Genomic DNA, 20,436 nt, shown 5'->3' on the forward strand with positions numbered 1-20,436 from the left:
GAAATAAATTCCCAGTCAAAAGAGCCCCCTTCTGCTGAAACTGGTTTGGCACAGTGGATAGCATGTCGGCCTGCAGACTGCAAGGTCCCAGGTTTGATTCCGGTCAAGAGCATGTACCTTGGCTGCGGGCACATCCCCAATAGAGGGTGTGCAGGAGGCAGCTGATTGGTGTTTCTCTCATCTGTTTCTTTCTCTCTATCCCTCTTTCTTCCTCTCTGTAAAAATCAATAAAATATATTTAGAGGGGGGAAAAGAGGCCCCTCCTGGCCTCTCTTTGTTTAATTTCCCTATTGAAAGTTTTGTTATATACTGGAATATCATTTACTCTGATATTACTAAAGGAAAAACCCAAGTGATAAGGTTTAAACATAAGTAAAACAGCAATGGGATATTGAAGGCCATAGAGAAAAACATAGCCTTACAGTCCTAAATGTTGTCTTAGAAAGTAGTAGTGTGGATGTACATATGGGTGTCTTTGTTTATTTTTATTTTTTATTTTTAAACTTCATTTTGAAATAATTTTAGCTCACAAGAAGTTGTCATATGGTACAGTGAGTTCCCATGTATTCTTCATCCAATGTCCCTTAATGATAACATCTTATATAGCCATAATATATTATCAAAATCAGAAATAAACATTGATATAGTCCCACTAACTACTGTTTTACCTGGATAACATGTTTTAGAATTACCCTGAGTTCATTTGTTGAATAACCATGCAAAACAGTCATGTAACCAACCAGCTGCTTTTTAGCTATCTCATTTACCGACAGTCAGTAGATGTGTATTAAAAGAAATGAGATGTTGAGCAAAGAACAAAGGGTAGCCCTGGCTGGCATGGTTCAGTGGTTAGCATCAAGGGTCTTGGATTTGATTCCTGGGTTGCAGGTTCAATCCCTGGCCCCAGTTGAGGTGCATGTGGGAGGCAATTGATGTGTCTCACATTGATGTTTCACTCTCTCCCTCCTCTCTTTCTTTCTCCTTCTTCCCCCTCCCTTCCACTCTCTCTAAAACTCAATGGAAAAATATCCTCAGGTGAGGATTAACAAAAAAAAATAAGAACTTTTTGTCAAAGCCAGCTCCACAAAATTTCCTTTTGTTCCTTCTGAGGGACATTTCTGTGTTCCCCGAGGAGCCAACTGAAAGTTTCATGGAATAGCAGATTACTCATCCTGTTTGGTGTGTTCTGTCTCCAGCTTTACTGTTTCCAGGGGAGGAGCCAGGAGTTAAGTTAGTCAGCAGAGGGAATCCATAGCCTCTGCTGTTGTTACAAGTCAAAAGCAAACCCTGTCACCCTCATCTGTGGCTCTGACTGAGACAAAGCAAAATAATGTAACAGGCGCAAATTGACAGCAGCCTTCCCTGCCAGCTGTTACTAATATAGCAGTTTCAGGTTCTCTTGGTCAAAGTTAGTGCTGCCTTAAACGTTTGCGGTAGATAGTTTGATCTTGATCCTTGCTTGAGGCGATATTGAAAGTTCTTATGAGGTGTCATTGATATTACAGTGATGCATTTCAGGGTCTTTGGATTTTAAAAAAGGAACTTTGTAAAGACATGAAAGGAATTTTTTTTAAAGAGGAAGTATTGTGAGGTAGGTAAAGATATATTATGGTGGTGTGACAAATTAAGTTCTGGCTTTTTAGGGGGCTCATTATCTGAAATGTGAGTGTGTCTAAATGGGGCATAATATTTAAAAGTTGTTATCATCTAACATGACTGGAATTCTTCCCTATCACAATGAAGACTTATCATGGCCTTAGGAAATCACAGGAATAGAAATTCACTTACAACTCTCAAATTAGGGCTTTATCAGAGAAAAGTTACTCCATTCATAAAACAATTCATTCACTACCTTTAAAACAGTAAATTCCTACAAAGCTTTGTAAATCATTTAATTTACTAAAAAAAATCCTTATTCTCACATGACTGTTTTAAATTGCTAAAATTAAATGCACCTGCATAGAAAAGCATTCTCTCTCTAGGTTCTTATATTGGGGCATCTAACAGAATCTTAGATGTAATACCTTTTTCTAGCTAAATGTGTACATTCAGATGAGCAACAAACAGATATACACATTAATTTCTCTAAAAATATGTTTTTATTGATTTTTAAAGAGAGGAATACAAAGATAGAAACATCACTGAGAGAGGAACATCATTGATCAGCTACCTCCTGAATACACCCCCACTTGGGATTGACCCTGCAATTGCCTTGACCAGGATTCAAACTGGCAACCTCTTGGTTCCTAGGTCAATGCTCAACTGCTGAGCCACACTGGCCAGGCTATACTTATTCATTTTTAAAAGCTAGCAATTTTCTAAAAATTGTATGAAAATATAAAGGAGAATGATTCTGCTACCCTATATAATAGAGGAATATACTAATTATCTGTTACACCCTGAGGCATAACAACCAACCGTGTAATGACTGGATCATGGATCTGCAGGAAAGTGGGGTTGCAGAGAGCAACAGGAAGGGGCAGGGCAGCAAGCAAACAGGAGGTGGAGAGCAACAGGAGGGAGCAAGCTACGGGGGTGTAGGAGCTACAGGATGGCAGGGCAATGGGTGGAGAGCAATAGGAGGACGGCAGCGACCTATTGGCACATGGATTCATGCACAGGGCTACTAGTTTATTTATAACTAGAGGCCCTGTTCACAAAATTTGTGCACTTGTGAGGGGGTGTTGTCCCTCAGCCTTGCGTGTGCCCTTTCGCAGTCCAGGAGCCCTGGAGGGATGTCCAACTGATGGCTTAGTAGGCCTAAGTCAGTCAGACATCCTTAGCATTGCCACAGAGACTGGAGAGGCTCCCACCACTGCTGCTGTGCTCACCAGCCATTAGCTGGGCTTCTGCTGAGAGGCATTCCCCCTGTGGGAGTACACTCACCACCAGGGGGCAGCACCTGCATTGGGCGTCTGCCCCCTGGTGGTCAGCATGTATCATAGTGACTGGTCATTCCACCATTCGGTCATTTGCATATTGGCCTTTTATTATGTAGGATACACTGCAGATGAGGCCCCCTAGAACCATAAGAAATGCAAAAAAATTCACTGTTATTCTCGAATTGCCTCCACTTAAAATCAAATTGCCCTCCCCGTGGGGCGTATGCTGCACCTTGGGAACCTCTGGGCTTGACACTTTTCCTCTCTGAGCTTCATTTCTGAATTTATATGCATATACCATGGGAATTATAATCTCTTCTCTGCCTACCTCACTGGGTTGTCATGAGAAAGTTCTGAGCTAATAAACCTAGAAATGTGTCTTCAAGTTAGTGATGTCTAAACGGGAAGGGATTGTTATTTTTAAGCCCACAGGTGGCAGGTGCTGATTAGGGGAGGAGGGCATGATTGTTTCCGGGGACTGTAGCTATGGAAGCTTTGCAGAGAGTTCAGCAGGCCTCGGAGGGTTGTCCCTGGAGGTGCTGGCGGGGGACTTGGGACAGTGAGGCCAAATGGGGAGTAACTGTCAAACCTTCCCTCTTGGTGCCATTCTTCAAATTGTACGTGGCTGTTTCTCAGCTGTACCTACTCAGGGTGGGGCTCCATTCTTCTGGAGGGGGGTGGGGGCTGGGCCAGGGGGTAGCCAGGCTGGCTAGGAGGGCGGGTTTAGCTGCACACCCCCCCCCCCCCCCAGCAAGGTTCAGAACGCTTCAGCTGCAGAGATGGCCTTGCTGCTGTCCAGGGGAAGGGTCTGACCCTGGAGGGCCATGCAGCCTGCCTCCACTCAGGTCTGGAATTGTAGGGAGGAGAGGCGTGCCTGGCCCCATCAGAGGGGGCTGGCAGCAGTAGGCCAAGGGCCCCATGTCGGGGGGGGAGGGGGCGCTGACTAGTGGTCACCTGCGTGCTATTGTTATGGGCGCCCCTGGCAGGGGTGGCAGGGGGAGAGATGGGGAGTCAGAGTTGTGGACTGCAGCTACCCCCGAGGCTGGGTCTTCTCCCTGTCCGTCAGCCTCCCCATCCCCCCGGGTGTGCGTGCAGGGGGATTGGAAGAGCTCCCTGTGGCCACTTCCTCTTTCTTCTTTGCAGCCCTGGCTCCTGTCAGGCACTCTCATCAGAACCTCCCCCAACTTGGCTCTGGCCTCCCTCCCCCTGCTGTGTGCGCATCCTCCTGTTGGTCTGTCACCATGCTAATTGGTTGTTACTGGTTCACCAACAGACAATTAGCATATTACCTCTTTATCTGTATAGATAATATCCCATTTTGAAATGATACCTTTGCACCTGCTCAAGTTTCATGATAATAGAGGTAATGATCTTGGCTTCTCTGGCACAGCTTTAGGAATGTGCCCCGTTTTGAATTTGTAGCATCTTTAGTGATCTATATTTTCCAAAATTTATAATTCTAAACTGTTCTGAAAATGGTAGGAAAGGATTATTTGTAGAATTTGATTATATTTAAATAGACTAAAATAAGAATCAAATGCTAAAAAATAAGAACTATAATAACTCTAAGGCAGTGATTTTCAACCTTTTTCATCTCATGGCACACATAAACTAATTATTAAATTCAGTAACACACACACCTTTATTCTCCTGGCTCAATATGTATTGACACCTTTTCTTCCCTGAATACAAGATGTTTCTTTTAATTCATTGTTAAAAACTTATATTCCTGGCCGAAACCAGTTTGGCTCAGTGGATAGAGCATCGGCCTGCAGACTGAAAGGTCCCGGGTTCAATTCCGGTCAAGGGCATGTACCTTGGTTGCAGGCATGTCTCCAGTAGGGGGCATGCAAGAGGCAGCTGATCGATGACTCTCTCATCGATGTTTCTAACTATCTCTCTCCCTTCCTCTCTCTAAAAAATCAATAAAATATATGTTTTTTAAAAAACACTTATATTCCTCTTCTATCACCTAATATTTATCTTTTACTCTATACCAGCCAATGACCATAAAACTCAGGATATATAAGAATGAGCAAACTAAGCGAGACTGATCTGCTAATGGTCAAAAGGATTAAAAGTTATATTTTATCTGTGAATCACTTTCATGAAACTAAATGAAATCAGAGTTGCCATTGGTTTGAGCAGTTGGATGTTTATAGAAGTGCTTAAGACTTAGTTTTTCAGTGTTATCTTTTTTTTTTTTTTTTTTTACAAATAAGTTGTTTTTCATTTTGTTAAGAAAAAGACACGGTAATTTTTTAAAAGTGGCAATAGAAAAAAGGGTGAACTTTAATCTTTGGAGCAAAGGATAAGAAAGATTACGGTAGAGCACCAAGAATAAGATGGTTGTTTTATTGTTGCTTTATTCCTTATCATGGGAAGGAGGCAACAGGGAACAGAGGGAGAAGCTTGAGCTTCACAGTCTGACCATCATTCCAAATCCTAGCTCTGTAACTTTATAGGACACTTAACATCTGCATTATTGCTTTTCTCTTAGTCTCATCACACAATGAGAAACTCTGCTATTTTTTGGAACAAGTTTTGTTGCACAGTGTTTATGGCAAAAGTGTTTTTTTCTCTCAGTGGTAGAAGTGGACTAGTCACACTTGATATATTTTAGAGATTTTCTTGGATTGATATGGATGGCTTTTCTCTGCAGTTGGTACATCTGGGACAATTATACCCAGCTTCTGCCACTGATAATTACCATGTCATTGTTAGTCCCATTTCCCTCTGTCACAGTTGCCTCCACAGGGGTCCCTTTAAGGTAATGAAAGTTTTCCTCACACCTCCTTTAATCAGCCTGTCTCATGTAGCCTTGTGGGTCAACTCTTGATTTTGCTGGCTCTTCTGGGGAGAGACTTCAAACAAGTGTCTGAATGGAGCACAGAGAGGTGCATGAGCTCATGGTGAAGTCACTGTGCCTAGATGAGAGTGGGGGTATTGCGAGGGTATGAAGTGGAAAGGGAGACTGGAGAGATGTTTGTGTCTAGAGTAAATAACTTTAAGTGCTAAACTAAGAAGTTAGGAAATTTTCTTTGAAGTGATGATATGATCCAGCTTATATTTTAGGGATGTAATTCTAGTCACAATGTATCCTATATAATAAAAGCGTTTAATGCAAATTGTCCCTTCTACCGGGAGTTCATCTGGGAGTTTGACCAGGGGACGGGGCCGGTGGGGGGAAGGAAGGGAGGCCCTTCCAGTGCACAGATTTCATGCACTGGGCCTCTAGTCAGATTATAAAGACTAGACAACTGATACTTCAACTTTATTGCAATATAAGAATTGCTTTTCAAAATAAGCATTCCCAGGCCTCTAGAGAGATTCTAATTAAATATGTCTGAGATGAGGCCTAAGAAACAATATTTTTTTTAATTGTTTAAAGTATTACATGTCTCCTTCCCCCCCTTCTCAATTGACCTGCCCTTGCCATTACCGCCCCCCACTGCCCCAAGGCCTATGTCCATTGGTTATGCTAATGTGCATGCAAACAAGTCCTTTGGTTGATCTCCTATCCCTCCTCCCCGGCCTTCTCTCTGAGATTGGATGGTCTGTTCAGCGTTTCTTTGTCTCTGGATTTATTTTTGTTCATCAGTTTATGTTGTTCATTATATCTCACATATGAGTGAAATCATGTGATAATTATCTTTGTCCGACTGGCTTATTTCACTTAGCATAATGCTCTCCAGGTCCATCCATCCTTTTGCAAATGGTAAAAGTTCCTTCTTTCTTACAGCAGCGTAGTATTATATTGTGTAGATGTGCCACAGTTTTCTAATCCACTCATCTGCTGATGGGCTCTTAGGCTGTTTCTAAATCTTAGCTATTGTAAATTGTGCTACTATGAACATAGGGGTGCATATGTCCTTTCTGATTGGTGTTTCTGGTTTCTTAGGATATATTCCTAGAAGTGTGATTACTGGGTCAAATGGGCGTTCCATTTTTAACTTTTTGGCGAATCTCCATATTGTTTCCACAGTGGTTGCACCAGTCTGCATTCCCACCAGCAGTACACCAGGGTTCCTTTATGTCCATATCCTCTCCAGCACTTGTCATTTGTTGATTATAGCCTTTCTGACCAGTGTCAGATGGTACCTCATTGTTTTGAAGAAACAACATTTTTAACAAGATCATCAAACTATACCTTGCAAAACAATGAACTAGAGATTAAAGGAGAGAAATTATTTAGAATATCATTATATCAACAATATAAAAGAGAGAAAATACCTTATGAGATCTAACTTAACGGCAAGTTAATGGGGGGGGGGGGAAATCATTGTTTTCTAGTGATTTTCTTAGGAGTCAGGCAGATCTGGTTTCAGAGACCACTTTAGACTGAGTAGTCCCAAAAGTCTGAGGAGGTGCCACAAGCCAGGACCTGCGGGTCTGAAGAGTTAAGGGGAAGAGCACTTGTGTGGGCACCTCAAGCAGAAGAGACTCTGTAATAGTGCTTTGGAGAAAAAGAAAGAAGTCCATTGAGGTAGAGCATTGTGACTGAGGGGGTCTTGTAAACTGTGCAAAGAACTCAAAAATTGTTTTAAGTACAAAGGAAAACAGGGATTGACATCTATTTTACAATTTTAAGAAACAACTTCCTTCTGTGAGGAGAATGGATTAGAGGAGGAAGCAAAAATAGAAGCAAGGAAAACCATCAGGAGGCTGATAGAAAGATGATAAAGAAATAATAATAGTAACAGTAATTGATAATGCACCAAGCACTGTTCTTTTTCTTTTTTTTTTTTTTTTTACATATTTTATTGATTTTTTACAGAGAGGAAGGGAGAGGGATAGAAAGCTAGAAACATCAACCAACTGTTCCTTACACACCACCCACCAGGGATGTGCCCGCAACCAACGTACATGTCCTTGACCGGAATCGAACCTGGGACCCTTCAGTCCACAGACCGACACTCTATCCATTGAACCAAACCAATTTCCGCATTGAGCACTCTTCTAAACACTTTACATGAACAACTTATCTAAGTTTGCTATCCAGTTAGCACCCTCTCCTCTGAAGTACCACCACAGTTTGGATGGTAAATTACAGGAAACTGAATCAGCCCATTAACATTTTCAGAGGGGCTGAACAGTTGTGCACAGTCTTCCTCCACTTCCCATCAATCCAAATCCTTCTATGAAAGGCAGTAGCCAAGACAACTCCTATAAGCCAGTGTTAGGTTAAAGTAGAAAAAACTGGAGTCTAATCCTAAACTTGCTGAGCTCTTCTATTTTGTTCCCCTCTGTCTTGGTGCTGTTTCTTCACTGTCTCTTTCTGAGTAACTTTTTTTCTCTCACTCTCACTCTTGTGTCTCTCCCTCTGTTTGTGTGTGTTCTGTGTTTCCTTCCTTTGTCCCATCTTTGCCTTTCTTGTTCCCTCTCTCTACTATCTTCCCTTCCCCAAATCTCCCTCATTGCTTTCTCTTCCCTCAACTGACCAGTGAGGTAGTGGCATGCACAGTGGCTCTGTTCTATTTAATATATAAAAACATATGTGAGCCGAGACCAGTTTGGCTCAGTGGATACAGCGTCGGCCTGCAGACTGAAGAGTCCCAGGTTCGATTCGATCAGGGGCATGTACCTTAGTTGCAGGCACATCTTCAGTGGGGAATGTGCAGGAGGCAGCTGGTCAGTGTTTCTCTCTCATCAATGTTTCTAACTCTCTGTCTCTCTCCCTTCCTATCTGTAAAAAATCAATAAAATACATTTTTAAAAAAGAAAAAATTATTAAAAAAAAATTATATATATATATATATATATATATGAATCATTTTTATTTAAAACTAAGACTCCAAGAGTCAGTATATCATTCCAAAATGCTTTTAGATGGTCGTTTCAAAATATTTTAAATTCTTTATTCCAGTCCCTGCATTCACATCTCTAGAGGAAATTTACCTAGTACCCATTCATCTAACTGGTTTCTTCCAAACCCCAAGCCTTCCCTTCCCACTCTGCCACCACCTCCATGGATGCCTTTTCTACCTCAGATCTGTCCCCAGTTCCTGCCCTGAACTGAAGTCATACCAGATCACATCTATTCTTTAACATAAGAGGACTTACATTACCTTCTGTGGTGAGCCAAGTCTCTTTTTGTTCCATAATGTTTATCATTTACTTTTTCTTTTTAATCTTTCCTAAGGCTTGGCTGTTTACAAACTATTGATTATGCTCTGAAGTGTATTGTTTGGCTCTGAAGCTTATTTTAAAGATGCTCTTACTTTTACATATGAGAGTGCTTCTTTTTGTCTGTCTAGTTGCAAATAAAAGGCCACCAAGGACAGCTTTCCCCTGAGCCATGGCATCCCAGTCGAGGAATGTTCCTTGGAGCTTTTTTCTTTTTCTTTTTCTTTTTCTTTTTCTCTTTTTTTTTTTAAGAAATAAACAACAAAAATATATTCAAGGTCTTAGAGTTTGAAAACACAATTAGACAAAAACCCAGAAGTGTACTGAAGAAGAAAGGAAAGTTATAAGTTCTTATAGAGACTAATCAGTTCTGTATTCTTAGTTGGTCCAAGACACTTATCAGTTGGATGTCAGGCGGTCTGGGTGATGGATGCCAGGTAGTCTGGTCATGTAAGACCTGGGTGACCCAGAAGGTGGTATTTATAAATAGTTCTCCTGGCCCTCTCCTTAAAGCTTGTCCAACTAATCCTCTCCTCTCTCAAGATTGGAAGTGACTTGCCATTTAAGTCTTAAATTCTCTGAAAAATCTGGTTGGCAAAAAGCTGTCCTAACAAAAATGTTTTCAGCCAGATGATGACCGGCCATCAAAGCTTACCTTTCATTTCCAACATTTTTAGCCAAATATGCTCCCTCTTTAGAGGACCAGATTTTCTTATTATTTTTCTAAGACACCTACCTCAATTTTTTTTTTTTTTTACTAGTAGGCTATCATGGATTTGTATTTTTAGTATTTATAAAGCTGTTCCCAAAGGTCTGCATCTCCACCATGAACTCAGCACCTTCCTTTTCACCCTTAAACCTACCGAGCGCGGAGGGTCTCTAGTGGCCTCAGGCCTATCATCGTTGGATGGAGCTCTGTTTTTATTTCTTTAATTTCGAATTATTTATTAAGGCTCTTCTTTGCTGACCTGGGCCAATGACAATAATGCTTTTCTGAGAGCTGCTAGGTCTGATCCAGTTGTTGCTTTATGAGGGAAGCCCCTTATTTCAGTAGTCTTGCCCCCACTTGAATATGAGCCTGGAACTTTAGAAGTAATTTTATTTTTATTATTTAAGAAAGTCTGCTGAAACCGGTTTGGCTCAGTGGATAGAGCGTCAGCCTGCGGACTGAAAGATCCCGGATTCGATTCCGGTCAAGGGCATGTACCTTGGTTGCGGGCACATCCCCAATGGAGAGTGTGCAAGAGGCAGCTGATCAATGATTCTCTCTTATTGATGTTTCTATCTCTCTATCCCTCTCTCTTCCTCTCTGTAAAAAAATCAATTTTATATATATATATATATATATATATATATATATATATATATATATATATATATATTTTTTTTTTTTTTTTTTTTTTTTTTTAAGGAAAGAAAGTCTGGTGTCCACTGTGGCTGGATTGGTATATAAGAGACTCTCTGTAGAGGAAGAATGAAAAGCATGCACAAAGGAGGTTGAATGAGTAGTGTATCTTCTGAAAACCTTAGGCTTAAATGTCTAAGGCCATTCAGTTTATTTTTTAAATATATTTTTATTGATTTCAGAGAGGGGGAGAGAGAGAGAGAAACATCAATGATGAAAGAGAATCATTGATTGGCTGTATGTGCCGGTATCCTTCAGTCTGCAGGTCAATGCTCTATCCACTGAGCCAAACCAACTAAGGCTAAGGCCATTCTGTTTAGATCTGAGCTCAGAATGGACTTGCTAGAGCAGTATTGTCTATTGTTTTATTTCTCCAGATAGGGAAGCTTTCTCTTAATCCCAAAATGGGTAAACATATTTGTAGTCATTAGAACTGTAAGACATGACCTAAACAAGTGTATACTTTTGACTTGCTTTTTAATTTAGTTGTTTAAAAAAAAAAAGAAGTGGAGTTTAGAAATATGAGGCAGAGAGAAAACCACCTCTATATAGAAGAGCAGCAGTACCTGGCGATGTAATGAGCTCAGGGGAGCTTGTTAGGAATGCACTCCAGGCGGAGAGTAGCACAGCCAACACAACTTAAAGCAGTGGGTGCGAGGTTCACAAGCAGGTGGAGGGCACAGGAAGCTAGTATACCCATCACATTCAAGGCACTCTGCTGGATAACCTTTAGTTATCTTTTGTAACTTTTCTTATACAACAGCAAAATGTAGAAATAATCTTTCCAATGAATTAAATGTAGTACATGCATAATGATCCTAAAAAACCGTGTTAGACCTACTAACCACTTTTAGAGCGTTGGTTCTATTTCGGTCAAGCACACGTAACGTTGGTTGCAGGCTTGATTCACAGCCCGTCTGCAGACTGAAAGGTCCCAGGTTCGATTCCGGTCAGGGGGCATGTACATGGGTCCGGACACATCCCCAGTGGGGGGTGTGCAGGAGGTAGCTGGTCGATGTTTCTGGCTCTCTATCCCTCTCCCTTCCTCTCTGAATAAATCAATAAAATAAAAAAATAAAAATATATGTTCTGGTTTGGATTAACCAAAACCAAAACAAACAAAAAACGGTGTTGTTCAGGGTTGTCAGCTGCAAGCTACCAAAAAACAGTGGGAAAGGCTCAAAGGCTCTCTGGGGCTTTGGAAACTGACTGGCAGTGGAGGACCAAGGCCCATAGCAGTGGTCACACTGCAGGAATGGCCAGGTTGACACTACCTGCTGCCTCCCCCCTGAAGAACTGCTGGCTTTTCCTCAAGTCCTGTGTGACTACAGTTTCAGAACCCAGAATGAAGTACCCAGGTGTCTTAGCCTAATTATGTCCTTGCCTCCAGCTGCAGGGCCAGGAAAAAAGGTTCTGGATCTTCTAGTTGCTATAGTGCAAAGCAGTCACTGCCTCCAATTGGGGAAGCGAGGCTGCAGTGTGCTGCTGGGAAGAGGATTTGGTTGCTAGACAGAAAAAAAAAAAAAAGAAAAAAAAGGACATAAGCTATATCAACTATTTGAATTGAAGCTCAATTTCTTTACAAATATTAACCATCTTTCACTTCCATGCATGGATAATATTAATCTTCTTTTCCTTTAATGATTTGTCCATAGTTTTTAAAAACTAAACAACAACAAAAAACCTTTGTTTCCATTTGAACTACTTGGTTCTGCTATCAAAATGTATATTTTTGCCGAAGCCGGTTTGGCTCAGTGGATGGAGCGTCGGTCTGCGGACTGAAGGGTCCCGTGTTCGATTCCAGTCAAGGGCATGTACATTGGTTGCGGGCGCATCCCCGGTGGGGGGTGTGCAAGAGGCAGCTGGTCGATGTTTCTCTCTCATCGATGTTTCTAGCTCTCTATCCCTCTTCCTTCCTCTCTGTAAAAAATCAATAAAAAAAATATATTTTTTAATGTATATTTTTTCTAGATTTCTTTTTTTGTTCTCTGCGTGTCCTTTTTAAATTTTTTTAAAATTTATTTCAGAGAAGAAGGGAAGACAGACAGATAGAAACTTTAGTGATGAGAGACAATCATTAATCAGCTGCCTCCTTATGCCCCCCACTGTGGATCGAACCCACAACCCCGGCATGTGCCCTGACCAGGAATCGATGCTCAACCACTGAGCCACGCTGGCGGAGCTGCACTGTTCATTTTTTACCGCTCTCTAGATGTGTGAAATCTTTGGTTCTTATGTTATAGATGAAAATATCTCCTCCGGGTTTCATGCTCCTTCCTTTACATGTCTTATGGACTCGCCTACACAAACTTATTGGCTTGGATGGCACTTAGCAGTTAGGCCAAGTACAAAGAAGTCACTTTTGGTGCCTTAATTTTCCTCAATATATTTGATCAGAAATTGGATGAACCTCCGGGATGCTGAGACAGGGAAGATACTCTGGCAAGGAACGGAAGACCTATCAGTCCCTGGAGTGGAGCATGAAGGTATTTCCGACCCTTTGTCTGCAAAGCTCTTGATAATTGGGGAGCAGGGCCTAAGCATTATAGCACATGTGTCAAACACAAGGCCCGCGGGCCAAATCCAGCCCGCCAGGCCTTGCAATGTGGCTCGCACCGCGCTGTCATCACTGCACTCCGCTGTCAGTTTATGACATTGTTAGTTTATGACTGTTCAGTAAACCATTCGGCCAGCGATTTTGGCTGGATTTTAGATTTTGGCCCCTTCTCTGATTGAGTTCGACACCCCTACATTATAGAGTGCAGACCTAATGGGAGGGTGAACCCTGGAGGCACAGCACATTAATCTACATGTTACTGAGATTTCTAGTTTCTTTCTTGTTTCTGTCTCACACTTCCCAGAACCCACTTTGTGTTGAAATTTTAGCATTAGAATATACCTAAAGATATAAACTAAGACTCAACTATTTCCCCCAAATAAAATTTGCATTTTAATCTCCCTTAAATAAAAAGAAAAACTAAGGGGTTAAAACCAATAGAACAGAGTAGAGAGAAGGTGCCCATTCAGCTAGGTAAAACCCTTAAACTCACTAAATCTGATGTGCCTTAATGATCTTTCAGTCAGATACACTTTACCAATTGGGGACCTCTTTAATTAAAAGTGTAATTCTGTTACCAAGGCATTCTCTGAAATTAGACATAGAAAATGGGCTCTCTAAATCAGTTTCCAGAAACTTGAAGCACCACAGTAATGTGCTTTAATTTAGAATGGCTTCAATATTTCTCTTTCTTTATCAGCCCGTGTTCCGAAGAAAATTCTCAAGTGCAAGGCAGTGTCTCGAGAATTGAACTTCTCTTCAGCAGAACAAATGGAAAAATTCCGCCTGGAACAAAAAGTTTACTTCAAAGGGCAATGCCTAGAAGGTATTCTGCTGCTCCGGGCCTGAAATCCATTCATTTTGCAACTCAGTTTGTAACAGGATTCCTACACCCTGCAAGATTGGGGACCCCAGTGAGAATAGTCAGAAACAAAGCTGGCACTATAAGGGGCTTTGAGCTCAACAAAAGGTTCCTGACACTATGGGCCAGGCATTGGTGCCTGCTTGACGGTCACAGCGAAGCTGCTGACTAGGGTCTGGTACAGGCTCACAGATTTGACTGGCAGGGCCACTCTGCATTGAGTTTTCACCATGAAGTATGAGTGCACATATGTGTCCTAGAGCTACAATTCCAAGTGAAAAGGCCTATTCTATACTTCTGTTCTATCCTTCTATTTACATCCAGCCTTCTAAGAAAACTTTGCTTATACTGTATTCACTCACTGGTCCTAGTTCTTTAGACTCAAGAGCATAGGGACTAGGCCTCTGGTGTGGTTCAGAGGACAGCCTAAGGGAGTCCTTTTCTATGCCTCTGTGCTGGGAGGCTTCTGATGGCTTCACTGGTGGTTCTCAAGGTAAAAAAAGAGGCTCGCTCTAACGGAGGGGGACAAGGAGCCCTGAGACTCTATCTGAGATGCCCACTGATCCAATCTTCCTTCTTCCCGCAGAGTGGTCCTTCGAGTTTGGCTTTGTGATCCCGAACTCCACAAACACCTGGCAGTCCCTGATAGAGGCAGCGCCCGAGTCCCAGATGATGACCGCCAGCGTGCTAACGTGAGTGAGCAGGCTGCAGGAACTGTGGATGTGTGTAGAAGCAGGCATTCCAGACAGGTGGGACTCATGGTCCCGTTCAGTGAGCAGGCAGCCTACTCTAAAAAGAGGCTAAAAGAATATCCAGGGCGATCTGAGTTTACAGGTGCTGACTTTTGTCATATGAAAAAGGCAGTGTGATCAAATGGAAGGGATAGAAAACTTTAGACCTTTAGTGTAAATTCCTGATGAAACTTGACTAGTTATGTAATCTTGGACAATCTTATATTTTACCTCTCTGGTCCTTATTCTTCTCTCTCCTTATAGAATTAATAATTCTCTCTCACAGAAGTGTAGTGAGAATAAAGTGAGATGCCATAGAAGGAAGCTGGCATATAATATATATTATATTAAATCTATGCTAATTTCCTCCCTTTCCTGACTACCAAACTTCTGGTACTCTGTACTTTGTTTGAATGGCCTTTAACAGAATCTGGTAAAGTCCTAATTCTGTTTTAGAGATAATGTTTGGTTACAGTTTTTCATTATACCTTTCCGTATTTATAGCTATTCTTCCTACTCAAAAAATAATCACTTTGTCCTTTGTCCAAAAACACTGTCAATAACTGCCCACCCACCATTTTATCTTAAGAAAAAGATATTTGTCTTTTAAAGGTTTTAGTAAAGTGCCTAGTAATGAGTTAAGTCTTTAGTAGTTTTTTAATTACAACAGTAGGTATTTTTATATTCTATAAACCAGTCAGATCTTGAATTGCTTATTTACCTACCTTATAATTAATTATCAGCAAAAATGTATCTTCTGGCTATTAATTGTCCTGAGAAAATACAGCATAGTGTGTAGAAGGGCTTTTTTAGATTTTTATTAACCATAATCTGACTTCTTGGCCACGCCTGATTTCTTTTAGGTACTAGAACCAGTAAGTCTTTGATAATATATTTAGGTTATTGAAGTCATATGTTACTTTTTTTAGAACCCCAAAATAATACCTCTGTTGCCCTTAACTCGGTTCCCAACACCAATCTGTCATTCGGGATTCTTTCGTTGCCAGCCATAGAAATTGACCCTGGCTAACATGACAGAGTTGAAAGGGCTGAGCTCTAGGCAACTTGAAGGTGGCAAAAATCTGTGGATGTTTTCTTCAAGGAGCAGCCATAAGGAAGGATCCTGCTCAAGGGAGAGAGCCTGCTTGGCCAAATTACATCCTTTGTCCACCCTTTTGCCAGGAGGGGGACTGGAGATGGGTGGTTCCCCAAAAGAAGAGCAAAGTGCTATTATCCGAAGTGAGGAGAGCAGAGGAATGACAGACCAACCACAGCAGTGTTGTAGGGAAAGATACCACCTCTGTGTATCAGAAAAGCAGTCATATTTATAAGCACCCTGTGTGCAGAGCACTCCACTAAGGGCTTGAAGTTGTACCAAGGATTAAGAAATGCTCTCTCGCCGAAACCGGTTTGGCTCAATGGATAGAGCGTGGGCCTGCAGACTGAAAGGTCCCGGGTTCGATTCCGGTCGAGGGCATGTACCTTGGCTGCGGGCAGATCCCCAGGTAGGGGGTGTGCAAGATGCAGCTGGTCGATGTTTCTCTCTCATCGACGTTTCTAGCTCTCTGTCCTTCCTTCCTCTCTGTAAAAAAATCAATAAAATATATATATATATTTTTTTTTAATGAAAGATAATTTTAAAAAAAGAAAGAAAGAAAGAAAAGAAAGAAAGAAAGAAAGAAAGAAAGAAAGAAAGAAAGAAAGAAAGAAAGAAAGAAAGAAAGAAAGAAATGCTCTCTCTTCTGGTTTCTGAACCTGAGGAAGACAAACCTTGTCACATAAGTTAAATGTCATATTAGACTTCTAACCCCATGTAGACACAGATTTGAATGTCCCCAAGCCAAGGTGCTAGGTGGGTATATGTCCCAGGGGCCCATCAAACCCAGATTGAAATAACTTTCTGGAAATTAAATCTGTTGCCTAACACATCACTCTTTTGCCGTCTCTTCTTACTCACAGTGGGAATGTTATCATAGAGACAAAGTTTTTTGACGACGATCTTCTCGTAAGCACATCCAGAGTGAGACTTTTCTACGTTTGAGAGAAGAATGTATTGCATTTCAAGAATTTGGGTTTTGGGGGAAACGGAGGAAACTGTTTACTTTTTTCCTCCACACATTTGATTTTTGACACTTCCACCCCTAACTCCCTCTACAAGAAAACCCACCTTCGGCCACAAGGGGACCAGCTCTGCATAGGTAACCAGATGGCTTTTTCCCCTCAAGCTGCCATCTTCCGCTGACAGGCTAACTCCCACCTCAGACCAGGGCAGAGGGCATGCCTCGACTCTTTCCCAGGGAAAACACAGGACAAACACACACCGGGAGCCAGTGCAGGAGCCGATGCTGTTCCTGTCACCCTCCCTGCCTCCTCCTTGGGTCCTACAGGGCACACATCTTCTTTTGGCCGCTGGCTTTGGAAAAATTCATGTTCTTGACCCATATTTAGTCTTTTCCTACCTTTTCTATTTCATACATTCTCATACATTTAACTTGTAAAATAGACTGTGATATTATTATGTAATGAATTGAAATATGAATTAAAATATTCCTACAGTCTTTAACATGGCACTGTTTTCATCTCTCCTTTTTCTGGATTGCAAACTTGGCTCCATGATGAGAAAATGACATTTGTCAGACCGTAGAATCACAATTCTGTTTTACTCCAGAGACCGGCTGATAGATCTTACGGTTCCTGAGTGCTTCAATTGCTGATTTCCAAAGAATAGCAAGACCTATGACCTTAATACTTATCTTTTAGACATTATATTTAGTGGTTCTCTTTCACAGCATACATGCACCCTGTCTTTGTTTTATGTTTTTAACTTTTTCTATTTCTTTATAATGTTCATTTGTTTAAGAGGTTTCCAGAAAGAGTAGATGTGCTAAGTTGGTAGGGTAGGGACTATATTCCTAAATGAGAGAATAAGTACAGAATGAAGAAAAGCTCTTTCTGAAGTTGACCGGAGAGCACTGGGAAAGCACCTGGAATGCTGTGGGATGCTGGGAGGCCGTGAAAGTCAGTCAGAGAAGTTCATGTGGGAGAGAAGTGATTATACATCTATAGTGCTTTCCAGTCTGATGTGAGAGAGAACATTTAAAAGTGTTCTTTTTTAGGAACTTACCTCTGAGTTACCAGTACCCTCCACTATCCTTTATAAAATACCAATAATTAGTCCCTGGCCAGGTACCTCATCGTCCCGATATGCCAAAGTTGCAGGTCAAGGCCTGGACAGGGCACATACAAGAATCATCAAATGGCCGAAGCCGGTTTGGCTCAGTGGTAGAGCGTCGGTCTGCGGACTGAAAGGTCCCAGGTTTGATTCCGGTCAAGGGCATGTACATTGGTTGCGGGCACATCCCCGGTGGGGGGTGTGCAGGAGGCAGCTGGTTGATGTTTCTCTCTCATCGACGTTTCTAGCTCTCTATCTCTCTCCCTTCCTCTCTGTAAAAAAATCAATAAAAATATATTTTTTAAAAAAAGAATCATCAAATGAATGCATAAATAAGTGGAACAACAAATCAGTGTTTCTTTCTTGCTCACTCCCTCCCTTTCTCTCTAAGAAAAAAAAATCAATAAATATAAAATACCAACAATTAAAAGTTTTCAGGTTACCGTGGTAGTAAGTCCCAGGGCGAGGAGAGTACACTCAGAGACCTGCCCTCTGCCATAGCCCCTGCTCCCAGTCCCTGCTCTATTGCTGAAGGGGCTGTTTACATTGGTGAACGGGAGAAGCTGTACATTTTTAGTATATTATTGCCATTTTTCAGAGACAGTTCTGTCCCTCACAGATCTATTGTCTTAAAAGCTAATTTTTAATTATCAAAGATTGGATAAAATACTAGGTAAAAATGAGTGAATGTTTCCTTTTGCTTTCTGAAAATGCCATCTCTTCTCAGAGTGAACTCATCTTCTTTCCTTTTCCTGAACCATATCTGCTCCCCAGAATTCCAACAGGCAGGGCTATCAGGGGCCTGGACACATTCCAGTGGAGAAAGGACTTCCCTTCTCCTGGGTGTCCTGCTCCTTGCTTCTTTGAGGATCTTCATTTTTTTATAGCTACCTTATCCCTAAAATGTTTGTTGGTAGCATTTTTTTTTAATTATTGCCTATTGAAAACATGCTACATGCACTTTTTTTTTTATTGATTGAGGGAGGAAGGGAGAAAGAGAGACATCTATTTGTTGTTCCACTTATTCATGCATTCATTAGTTGATTATCGTATGTGCCCTGACCAGGGACCGAACTCAAAATCTCATGTATTAGGACGATGCTCTAACCAACTGAGCTACCCAGCCAGGGCCTTATGTGTGCATTCTTTAAGCATTACACATAATACATTCACTCCACACATATTTAATGAACACTTTTTATGTAGCAGACACTGTTCTAAATGATGGAGATATTTACTGGACAAGATGAGTCTGTCCCTACCATTAGATTCTAATGTGAGGAGACAGAAGGCAAATAATTTCAGATAGTAACCAGGGCTCTGAAGAAAACAGGACAGAGCAATGACACTATCCATCCGGAGTAAGCAGTTGATGAAAAAGGAAGTAGATGGCGTTTAGCTTTTTTTTTTTTTTAAGATTTTTTTTTAAAAGAGATTTTATTGATTTTTTTACAGAGAGGAAGGGAGAAGGATAGAGAGCTAGAAACATCAATGAGAGAGAACCATCGACCAACTGCCTCCTGCACATGCCCTACTGGGAATGTGCCCACAACCAATGTACATGCCCTTGACCGGAATCAAACCTGGGACCTTTCAGCCCACAGACCGACGCTCTATCCACAGGGCAAACCAGTTTCGGTGGCGTTTAGCTTTTGACCACCAAAATGGTTGACCATTCCCCACCAAGCTAACAGCCTGGAAAGCCAGCCTCTACTATTGTAGAAAGAAAATATTTTTTAAAAATCCTTAAGCTATCATCAACAAAGCAGAAACCAGGTGCGCACACTTAATTGTCTAGTTTCCCACAAAGAACACAGAATATGATAGGAAAGGCCCTGCCCTGTGTGAGAAAGAAGCCTGCCCCTTCCAGCCTGGTGTAGGATGGGGCCTGGTGTAGGATGGGGAGGAGAAATGAGGAGGAAGCAGGACAAAGGTGACGTCCTTGTTCTCCACCCCCAGCCATGGGTGGGAGGGGTGGATAGAAATATCTGCCCGGATGTGGGGGAAAGATGAGAACTTCAGGAAGTTCATGGGGAAGAATGAGCTGTCCCACAACGCAGTGGTCCAGGCCTATTGACTTTTCCTTCTAAACATGTCCCCCATTGTCCTCCTTCCCTCTTCCCCCTCCGCAGTTCCTACAACCATCTGGGGCTGGACCAGCTGATGGCACTGCCTCCCCTTCTGATTTATCCTTCACAACCAGAGAGAGCCCCAAGATGTGTATCTGATGGTCAATCCCTTTGTATTACCACGTTATTTTTAGAACTTCTGGCTTAGTGACCTGGTTGTTGTTTTGTGGCTTTTGGAGTGCCCAGTTAAAATGGTGCTCAAAGTGAAGACATCATCCGGCTTTGCAATTCTTTCTGGTGCTTTTATTTGGTCTGAAACTGAGCAGCTTTGACTGTAGCTTTGAATAAATTGAGGGGCAGAATGGAATGGAGTGAAAAGCAGAGATTTGGTGAATTCATTAGGTTCCCAAACTGTACACAAAGGCACCCTCTAGCTCTGCAGCAAACTCACAGAGGTGCTGCAGGATCTTTTAATTTTCAAAGGAAATACAGTAATACAGGACATCTGTCATATATTGCTCAAACTATTAGCTCAAGATAGTTCAGTTTCAACAGTAGAACACACTATGTTCTTTTTTTATGAGGTATCTTTGGTAAACTAGGTTTTTGAAGGTTTTGGTGATAAGAAGCAA

The 20,436-nt window shown here is 41.7% G+C and overlaps 1 protein-coding gene across 1 annotated transcript in view; it reads left to right on the forward strand.

The window, feature by feature from the left end:
* The window catches only part of PDE6D (phosphodiesterase 6D), a 53,500-nt gene extending 36,370 nt beyond the window's left edge, over window positions 1–17,130 (forward strand). The window contains exons 2-5 of the mRNA XM_084891890.1: window positions 12,811–12,899; window positions 13,671–13,796; window positions 14,419–14,524; window positions 16,523–17,130. Coding sequence (XP_084748016.1) covers window positions 12,811–12,899; window positions 13,671–13,796; window positions 14,419–14,524; window positions 16,523–16,604 — 403 coding nt within the window. The 3' untranslated portion in view covers window positions 16,605–17,130. The remainder of the gene's footprint in view (window positions 1–12,810; window positions 12,900–13,670; window positions 13,797–14,418; window positions 14,525–16,522) is intronic.
* The last annotated feature ends 3,306 nt before the right edge of the window (window positions 17,131–20,436 follow it).

Source organism: Pipistrellus hanaki (assembly GCF_964339955.1).
Source record: "Pipistrellus hanaki genome assembly, chromosome: 8".
In the NCBI taxonomy this organism is placed as follows: domain Eukaryota; kingdom Metazoa; phylum Chordata; class Mammalia; order Chiroptera; family Vespertilionidae; genus Pipistrellus; species Pipistrellus hanaki.